At 50.9% G+C, this 10,195-nt stretch overlaps 1 protein-coding gene across 1 annotated transcript; it reads right to left on the bottom strand.

Moving 5' to 3' along the window:
* Nucleotides 1-3,588: 3,588 nt before the first annotated feature.
* On the bottom strand, nucleotides 3,589-9,144 carry TRIM45 (tripartite motif containing 45; the record flags this gene model as incomplete). The annotated part of the gene is made up of 5 exons (XM_010165040.1): nucleotides 3,589-3,740; nucleotides 4,557-4,683; nucleotides 4,902-5,016; nucleotides 6,852-6,981; nucleotides 8,411-9,144. Coding segments are annotated over 5 exons (1,258 nt in total), but the record flags the coding sequence as incomplete, so codon positions are not given.
* Between the last annotated feature and the right edge of the window lie 1,051 nt (nucleotides 9,145-10,195).

Here is a 10,195-nt window from a genome sequence, read left to right as displayed (position 1 = left end):
TTCATCGCCCAGCCTGTATTTGTGCTTGGGATGATACAACTTGTTTCTTTCTTTACAAATAATAATTCTGTCAGAAGAGTTTCCTTACTTATGGGAAGTCCATGCCTTATTTCAATGTCACTGGAAAGCCGAAGGAGATATCAGCAAAGGAGAAGATGGCAAGATGACAAGCAGCCAAGTTTGATGGAATGCTCAAGAGAGATGAAGGCAGCTAGCAGGCTGAAAAAGATGAAAGCTATCCTTGGGATTTAGCCAAAAATGTTGAATGCTTTTCCAGCCTTCTGTCCCCACACCTGTAACCATGGCTGGTGCCAAGAGGTAGTTGAGAAACACCGGAGATGGGAACACTAATGGTCCCACCCTGAAGGCTGAAAGGAGGAAAGCCTGGTACTGACTTTTCAGCTCTACCTGACCTCACCTCACCTGCCCTTGAAGGGAAGTTGAAAGCAGCAGCACACAGAACAAGCCCTCATCTCTCAAAACCCGGAGGTGGTGAGCCAACCTCATCTGGAAACAGGCAAATCCCCCTACACTGCCTGTGGGTCATTGCCAGGGTCTGTCTTGACACAACACTTCAGACAGTCAGTGCACCCTTGTGAGTCATCTCCTGCCGTGGGAAGCCCAAGAAGCCCAGCTGAGCAAGCTCCTGCACTGTGCTGTGATCTTCTGGGGACAAGCTAGACGCTCACGCACAGAGGTGCAAGCACAGCCGTGCTGCCAGTGTGGTTTGCCTCCTCTGAGAAGGGAGAGACACCCTAGTGTGATACCCGACCCTAGAGGCACTCTGCATGGAGTCCTCCAGGCTACAGGGCCTCTTCCAGATCTTCCATAGTCTCTTGTTCTTGTTGTGTTCTTCCTTCCAGCTACACTCTACTTTCCCTATCCAAGGAGTCAGTCCTCCTTCTCTTGCCTCCAAAACCCCCTACTCATGTTTATCACAATTTAATTTCTTTATTTCCTTTTTTTTTTTTTTTTTTTTCTTTTCCAAACTTTGGAGACCAGCACAATTTCATCAGCCAGGGCCTTTGTCCTGGGAAAACACACATATCTACCAGCGCCGTTCTGTCAGCACTGCATGTGTGTCTGTCTTGAAAACACCTTTGTTCCCTCAAGGACCAGCTGGTCAGAAATAACATCATGTAGCCCAGCAGACTAACTACACCTCCTAGTAGACCACCTGCCCAAGGCTGATTGCCAGCAGAGCCCTGGAAGACATTCCTGGGAATGGCTGGCGGGGCCCATTGCGAGACTCCAGCAGATCAGTAGGATATATTCATTTGGCAAAGCATTCCGAGTCACTGAGGGCAAAGTCTGCTTGCAGATAATGGGAGGACACTTGCACCTAACCCCCACAAAGTGACTGAGGTCATCAAATGTCCTTTCTGCACATGATTCTTCAAGCTACCCTCACGCACAGCCCTCTTTGCCCAAACACAGAGCAGCAGGCGGTCACACTGAGCCTTCAAGCCTACCAAAAATTTAAAAAATAAAAATAAAAAATCCCTGGCAGGATTAGTACCCCAATAATAAAAACCCTGGCAGGATTAGTACCCCAATAATAAAAACCCTGGCAGGATTAGTACCCCATGCTGTCTGAAAACTGCCCTCCCTACGTCATCTCATCCCCATGCCATCCCCATGTAGATCTCAGCCCAAGCTGCCTGCAGTTCCCTGTAGGGTTTATATATTCGTTAGTGTAATTCTCACAAACAGATTCTTGGAAAATGTCAGCGACAGGGTGTGTAAGGGATGCCTGGCACAAGAGAGAACACATTCCTCTGTCTGACAGAGCTAAGATGTTTTTAGACAGAAATTATGTGCCCAGAAGGTAGTGTCGTCCTTATGTGTTCCCTCTGCAACACAGCATGGAATCTCTGAGAAAAAACAAGGCACGTGTGGGAGGTGCAGGGCAAGAAATAGAAAGACCCAGAAAATGAGGCATTTAATTTGACATCACATTCTGTACTGGGCACTGACTCTGCACACAGCAAGGACAAGAATGAGTTACTGTTTGTTCCATTAAAAGTTGACTCAAACTTTCACTTTGAAATTTCAAAGTCAGCAACTTGGAGACTTCAATTGCCTAACTTTGAGATTGCCTAACCTTCCCCTGTTTGTTTGACAGGCCTTTCTGGGTGATTAATGGAAAGCTATAAACTGGATTTTCATAAGGATATCTATCTCCTTTGCTGGGAAGAAGAGGTTCCAAAACTGGCTTTGTAAGAGGAGTGAACAACAAATGAGCATCTTCTGAGCGAGCAAACAGACAGCACAGGTTTTTACTATTTACAAGCCAGCTATCATCAGCCAGAAAGCAAGAACCAGTCCCTACTGTTGACACTGGAGCAACATTCCTCTCCCCCAGTGACCAACAGTCAGACCTTTGTCCCCAGCTCCCCAGGCAGTATGAGGAGCCCCTAGCAACACACACCTACTCAAAAGGTCACCCCCAGGGCAGCAGCGTTCTGTCTCAATGACACAAATGTGTTTTGTTCAGGAAGGTATCCAGAGTGTCTGCTGCACCCAGGCAAGCAGCAGGCAGCAGGTTAGAAGTTGTCCTTCCAGGAAAGTGCCTCTTCCTCCTCATCACAGATGCCTTTTCCCCAGTTATGAGTTGGGAGCGTGTGTACAAGCCCAGGAGATACATCCTCCCTGCCCTATGGAAAATGGGACAGGCTCTCCTTCTTAAAACAGAGCCTTGCCAAGACTGCACCAGCCAAATCCAGGAGTTTTCCTGTACTCCATCTCCTTCTGCTACTCTTGCCTAGCTGCCCCAGTCGAGGACACCTGCAAACTTGTGCCTATAGCTCCTACCAACGCTCAAACTGTCCTCAAATCTTCCCTGGGTGAGCTGGGTGCTCTCCTGGCTCCCATATCACCAGCAGTGCTGTGTCCCACACCATCTCCACGGAGAACATACAGACTGGGTGAATGACATTCTAATTACTGTTCCCATCAGCACCATGGCTTTTCCTTGGATTTCCTCTGGATATATTACTAACTTGCCTTGCTCCTACTTTGCAGGGAGGGTGTAAGGAGCCTACAGCTCACTTGGAGAAAATAGAAGAGCTGCAAACACAACAGCAGCTCCCAGGAGTGTGACTGTGCTATGTGTGCTGCATATCTAACAGGGAGGCAGAAGCCATCTTCAGGCTGCCAAACCTTTCCAAGGCATGAACGCAAACCCTTTGGAATGTGCATCAACAAGCAGCTTTGGCCTCTTCAAGGACAGCAGAGACTGTCAATCCTGTAGAATGAGACACATCTTGACCCTCCTGTGAGGTAACTGCTCAGACTGAGTTTTCCCTTAGAGTCTGACCCCACAGGCCTTGAGTCCTTGAAAGTGTGTACAATTCCCAGTGTTTGCTCCTGTTCAGGCACAAAACAACTCTGCATACACAGCCCTGGCTGGAATATAAGGCACCATTTTATTTTCCCTCAGGTTTATTTTCCTCTTCCTCGGTTCACACCATCACGATGTTGGTTTCTGGCAGCGAGGCGATGCGGTGATTGCAGGGACCCTTGTGATTTGTGCTGATGCAGCAGCCAGCAGCAGTGCCCTGGGCTCACAGGGACTCACCTGACTGCTCAGACTGCCACTGTCCTGAGTAAACTCCTCTGCGAGGTGTCGCTGGGTGGCCCTCCCAAACACTCTGAGCTCTCCTTCACTTGTCCACAACACGACCAGTGGGGACAGCCAGGGTGACCTTTGTGTCCATGGCCACAGCCTTGGTACCCACCTGCAAGAGAAGAGGCAACCAAAAGTGGGCCAGAAAATCCCAGAGGCTTTCAGAGAGTGCTTCAGCCCGAGGACTTCTCTAAGACAGGGACTCACGTGCTGATGAGAGCACAGCATATTCGAAGCCAAAATTAACAGGGCTCCTTAAAGAAAGGAGAACAACACAGGGGAACCTCCCTGTTCCAGTCACTGGGGAAAGCTGAAGATTTCCATCCACTCGGCCTGTTGAGTGACACAAGATACAGGCCTGCAGAACCCTGTGCCAGCCACTGGTGGCTATGGCCAGAGCTAGATACAGATCAAGCACAGAAAAAGGAAGAGGCTAGTTCTACACTAAAACCTGCAAAACACATGATGACACATGCAGGTCAAGGAGAGGGAAGCTGGTTGGCATTAAACAAATAAGGGAGTTTAACTCTCATCCTAAATGAGGAGCAAGGCTTTTCCATAGGACAGCACTGGGCACCCTGTGACACAGCCCGGAAGCTCCCAGCGTGCCAGCACTGGAACAGGAACAGCAGAGCACCGTGCTGTTCAGCCTCACTGAAAAGGGCTGAAAGACAGAGCTACCCTGCCCAATCTCCTGCAGAGCTGGCTCAGGTCTCTGACTCTGAGGTGAGCTACAAAGACCCTCAGCATGTCCTGCTGCGTTTCTCACTGCTGCAGTCCCATCCTACCAGAAGATATGTACACATAGGTTATCATAGGCCTGGTACATCTGCAAGGCAGGAGTTGGGCTGGAGTATCCACTCACACCTATCTACACTAGGGAGGACCAAATGCAAGGCCAGCAGCGTGGGGAAAGCTGAGCACTCACCTGGCATGGTTCCCCCACAGGCACAGCGAGCTGCTTTCTGCCCTCCGCTCGAGCAGAATGTGCAGCAGTGAAACACACCCTGGTGCTCACGAAACTTGTTCTTCACCATCAGAGTGAATGGAGAGCCCTGCAGAGGTCAAGCAAGCAGAGAGGCTGCTGCAGTGGATGCTATCAGATGCTGTGTCTGCATTTTCAAAAACCAAACAGGGTGATCCTGTCAGTCACGGATCACTAAGCCTGGTCTTGAACTGCCAAGTGGTAGAGGCAATCCTTAGAAAGGTTTGAAGCAAATACTTAGAAAAGGAGGTAAAGAAGAAGCAGTGCAAGAGAAACAAGAAGCGCTACCTGTACATGCTGCCCCTTCACACAGACGCAGACAGCATACAGGCCTGGCTCCTCAGGGCTGTAGGAGATGTGGTAGGTCCCATCACCGTTATCACACACTGTTGGCTTCACTGCACTACAAACAGAGAGAAGTCCAAGGGGTCAGTGACTGGCAGAAAATTTCTCTACATGTGAACCACTGTTTGGCCTAGATTGCGGTTGGTTCCATATCCTCAGCCTTGTTCAGCAGCTGTGTGTCTCAAGCAGGATGCACGAGCAATGCTCGAGCACTGAGTAGCTTTCACACACACCTGCTACCGGGAGCTGCAATAACCATACAAAGGAAGTCACACAAAGCTAGCTGCACTGCAAGGATTTGTAGCAACCCTGAGCACTGAAAGAGCAGAAGATGACAGCACACTTGCAGGTCAGATTATCCCATCAGATAAGAGTCCTCAGAAATGGGGTAAATTCACAGCTTCAGAGACCAGTTACCTCCAGAAGAGCCCGCTAATAAGACAGGAGATAAATGGGACAGGTTTGAAACACTTCAACCACTGTCCTAACTACGCTGACCCCAACTCTTCTCTTCAATGCTCTGAGGAGTTCTAGGTCCCTGCTGGTGAACTCTCCCTCTCCAAAGTGAAGCTCGCTGGGTTTCACAAGGAATCCTGGTGGAGTGCCAGGGAGAAACCATCAGCTAGGCCCTCAGGGACCAGTTGCCTGCTTCACAGACAGATGGAGAGAGCTTTCCACAGACAATTATCAGGCAGCTCTGCATAGACAAAGGTGTTCTTCCTAATCCTCACTAATTAGTCTCTTGCATCCCACAACATGACAGTTTATAATCTTCCAGATTTGCAGGCTGTATTCCCCACCCCCCACCATTTCACATCAACACAGCTGCCTACATCACTTCCTGCCATGAACTATGTGTTAATACTTCACGCTCTTCTGTAGCTGCTGTGCCTCAGCCCAAAGCCAGATGGCTTTCAGCCACGGATGTAGCAACTGCGTATGTGCAAGAACAAGAAAGCAAGTTAGTGTGGCCACAGCGACCTCTATCCCACCAAGCAAAATCCACACAGTCCGCTTTCCTATGGCCTAAGGAAGGAAGGTGCATTGGAACAATATTCTTGATGCTCTACTGATAAGCATCTGAGCAGCCAGCACTGCCTCTGTACGCCTTGTCAACACTCCCCCATAGCAAGGAGTTGTAGCGTCCTGTCCCATTTTTCATCAGGTCATCCCACCAACAACGTTCCTGGAACAAGTTAGGCTGGCATCTTGCTCCAGCTAGGCTGTATGTACTATAAAAGGGAATAGATGTTTTTCTTAAGAACTAATCCCCAGCTGGTTCTGCCTTTGTGCCTGTCTGCTTTCTAGTAACAAGTGTGGCCTGGAAACAGTTACAAAATAATTTGTTCTGGCTGGTTATTTTCATTGTGGAAACACTTCACCAGCTCCAGTGCAGTCTTTCCCGCTTCTGCTAAGAGTAGTGCTCAATGCTTGCAATTACAGGAGAAAGCATGATAAAGTCCTGACAGATTCTTCCTCCAGAACATGAACTAGGCACTTCCACTACCTGCCAGAGGCTCCTGGGCTTGGTGGACGGTCTGTCTGACTCAGGACGGTCATTCAGGGGTTGTGATGTTTTACACTCATTAAGCATTAACAAAAGCAGGAGGTCTGATGTGTCTACTGGTAGGGGTGGGAAGGAGCAACAGCTCACTCTGACCATGTGTAACACCCACTGAGAGTTAAATCCTATAAGAAGTCCCAAATCACTCAAACCCCCAGTACAAATCTGAGCCAACACTGTCAAGCTCTGCACAGCCAAGTATAACCATCTGCTATACTGGTGCAGATTCCAACCCACATGTTGAAGCACGTTCTCCCACCTGCCCAAGCAAGGGTGAGAGGCAGAAAGGCAAACCCACTGACCAGGGAGTTCTCAAGTGAAATACCCACCAGTCCCTCTTGTCCTTGTGGGTGATGGTGACCTGCACAGCCTCTCCTCCTCGCCCCATCCGCTCCCCCATGGTGTCATTGCAGAGCAGAGTAAAGCCAGTGAGCTGGTTCTGACGGGCACTGTGGAGATCTGCAAGGCAGAGAAACAGGACCAGAAAGGATTCACACCAGCCATGACTGTCACCTCCCACCTATTTTGTAGGGTTGCAGTCCCATCGGAACACAGCCAGGACTTTGCTGCTGGAGTGTACAGCTCCTGCTACTCAGAGAGATGTTAGCCTGGGGGTCTGTATGGACCAGGGTGGTCTTCCTGCCTGCCCCTCTGAGCTCAGCTGGCACCTTCCCAGAAGGCCTCAAGGTGCATCATGCAACCAAGAGGAAGGAGGAACAGCCCCACTGAGCAGTGGGGAGCCCCAGAGACCTCAGCACTTACAGTTTGGCATGGAAGGGATTGAACAAGCCCTGGGTCTGATTCACCTGCCCTGCACAGGCCATTACTGACCAGAGCTGCCTGAACTCTGTGGGCTGGTCTGAATGTTATGTTTGCTGGTCCTGCTCCAAGTCCTTAGTAAGCAAATATCAGAGAATCACAGAATGGTTTGGGTTGGAAGGGACCTTAAAGCTCATCTAGTTCCAACCCCTCTGCCATCAGCAGGGACACCTTCCACTAGACCAGGTTGCTCAAAGCCTCATCCAGCCTGGCCTTGAACACTTCCAGGGAGGAGGCAGCCACAGCTTCTCTGGGCAACCTGTGCCAGTGTCTGACCACCCTCACAGGAAAGAATTTCTTCCTCACATCTCACCTAAATCTCCCCTCTTCCAGTTTAAAAACCATTATCCCTCATCCTACTACTCCCTGCCCTTGTCAAAAGTCCCTCCCCAGACTTCCTGGAGCCCCTTCAGGTACTGGAAGGCCGCTAGAAGGTCTCCCCGTAGCCTTCTCTTCTCCAGGCTGAACAGCCCCAACTCTCTCAGCCTGTCCTCACAGGAGAGGTGCTCCAGCCCTCAGATCATCCCTGTGGCCTCCTCTGGACTCGGTCCAGTAGGTCTGAGTCTTTCTTCTGTTGGAAGGGACATTAAACCATTGATGCCAGTTGTTCCCATGGCAATGTCAGCAGAAGCTGTAAGGGGAATGAACCTACTCGCTCAGCCACAGAGGGGATCTGCCTGGGCCCATGCTGCAGAACACCCAGGGCCACCAGAAGAGTATCACACCCTGCCATTGCAGGCACCATTCCCATCATCTGAGTAAATTGTGGTCTTTGGCCTAAGGGTTGCTGTCCTCATACCTCAGCCCCATGCTGAGGTCAGTGATGTTGTGGAGGGCAGCTCCAGTACGCTCCATACATCTATATGGGGTCAGCTCTCTGGCTCCCTGCCCCGCATGGCTCTCATAGGCCCTCAGCAAGCAACATAACCTCTGGCAGGGCTCTACCTCTGCCCTTGTCAATGCCTGGACAGCAGGGAGCCAACGCTGCCTTAAGCTACATACCACACGGGTACAGAGAACGGAGAGGTAACTTTAGGGAGCAGCACGTTCCCATTCAGTACCCCATTACCTTCCCCGTGCAGGGTACATCTGGTTGGATCAATCACTTTATTGAGAATGGCCCCAAAAACTTCATAGCCACAACACTGCCCTGCCCTTTCCTGGGGAGAGAACTGGATCCTGTCATCCACGCTGGGGTGAGTGTTGTAAGCAACGCTGTTCAGCTTTGCCAGCCGGCTCGCCACCACCCCTTTGGTGATGAGGATCTCCAGGTCTGAGCCGCTCGTCAGCAAGCGCTCCGTGAACTCCACGCCTGTCCTCATGTCCAGCAGCAGCTGCTGCAGCTGGGCCTTCTGTAAGCGCAGCAGGTTTTCCTTCTGCACTTTCAAGTCCTCCAGCTGCCTCAGCAGCAGGTCCCGGTGCTCTTCAATCGCTTTCACGTACCCGCTGGTGAACAGACAGATCTCTGTGGCCACAGCCTCTGCACGACCGCGGACGGCACTGCCCATGTCATCAATCCGGCTCAGCACACCCTCCAGGGCACCCACGTGCTGCTGGGTGCAATTCAGCAGCTCCCGCAGGGCGTCCCCATGCCTGTGGATGACGTTGCTGGTGAAGTCACAGGGGTGCTGCCGGTGCCCGTCTACAGCGCAATCGCGGCACACAGGCTGGTCGCACTGCTCGCAGAACAGCCTCAGCTCCTCGGTGGGATGGGAAGGGCAGAAGAGAGGCTTCCTGGCCTGGCTGCAGTCCCTGGTGTTCTCCAGCTCTGTCACCGCATGAGAGGCCGTCTTCTTCTGTCTCCTAGAAAGGAGCAACCACACGTCACTTTATGCATGGTGGATGTGAAATGCAAACATCAGAGACCCCTTGCGAATGCCAGTCTGTACAGACTGCAAGTCACTATGCACCACTCCCTCCTGTCTCCACTGAAATCCACTCTGCATGAAAGGGACCTGTGGTCTCCTGAGGACAAGGCTCCACACAAAAGAGGACAGCACCTGCAAGCAGCTCATTAGAGGCTGCTCGCAGGCTCTCCGCATGCAGTCTGCACTATTTTCAGACACAAGAATCGTGTGTTCCACCACGGCCACACAGACCAGGGAACGGGCTGTCAGGCTGCCACAGCCAGTAGCCCCGTCATGGAGCCTGACAGAAGTGGCACGGTTGCAATTACCCCCAGAGCCCACTGTGGCAAAGGCAGCAGGAGGTCGGTGAGCCCTGCAAAGTGAGAGCTGGCAGGAGGTGTCTCAAAACAGAATCCCTCACAGACAGTCACTTCTGGAGAGGAACGGGAGGTGCAAGGCTCCTCAGCCATCAGACCAGTCTTTTTCACCAGCTTTAAATCTGCTGAGGTAAATGAGCTCTAATATCCCTTAGGGGAAAACTGAGTTCAGGCCACTGCCAGAAGACAGTCTGTGGTAAAACATCCAATACTCCGAAAGTTAAACTCCATTTCCTTCTGATTACCAGGTTAGGGCCTGCTCAGAGGAGACCAAGGATGGGACACAAAGAACCTGTTATGACCCAGACATCCACCATATCACAGGGCAGCACTAGAATATTTCCATTTTTTACCAGGTTAGGGCCTGCTCAGAGGAGACCATGGATGGGACACAAAGAACCTGTTACGACCCAGACATCCACCATAACACAGGGCAGCACTAGAATATTTCCATTTCGTGCTATTTTGAACACTGGGAGCTAGTTACTGAGCAGGATGTGAAACCCTTCTCTCCTTCCTTGTCTCCTGCACTAATGACTTCAGGCAGTTGCAATGGGAGCTCCAAGCCATGAGCAAAGAAATACTCTGAGGACCAAGCTGTATAGAGTTGCTCTAGCAACACAAAGCAAC

This window comes from Antrostomus carolinensis, unplaced genomic scaffold (genome assembly GCF_000700745.2).
Source record: "Antrostomus carolinensis isolate BGI_N321 unplaced genomic scaffold, ASM70074v2 scaffold23363, whole genome shotgun sequence".
Taxonomy (NCBI): domain Eukaryota; kingdom Metazoa; phylum Chordata; class Aves; order Caprimulgiformes; family Caprimulgidae; genus Antrostomus; species Antrostomus carolinensis.
Note: the sequence above shows the minus strand (reverse complement) of the source record. Positions and strands in the feature narration are given on the sequence as shown.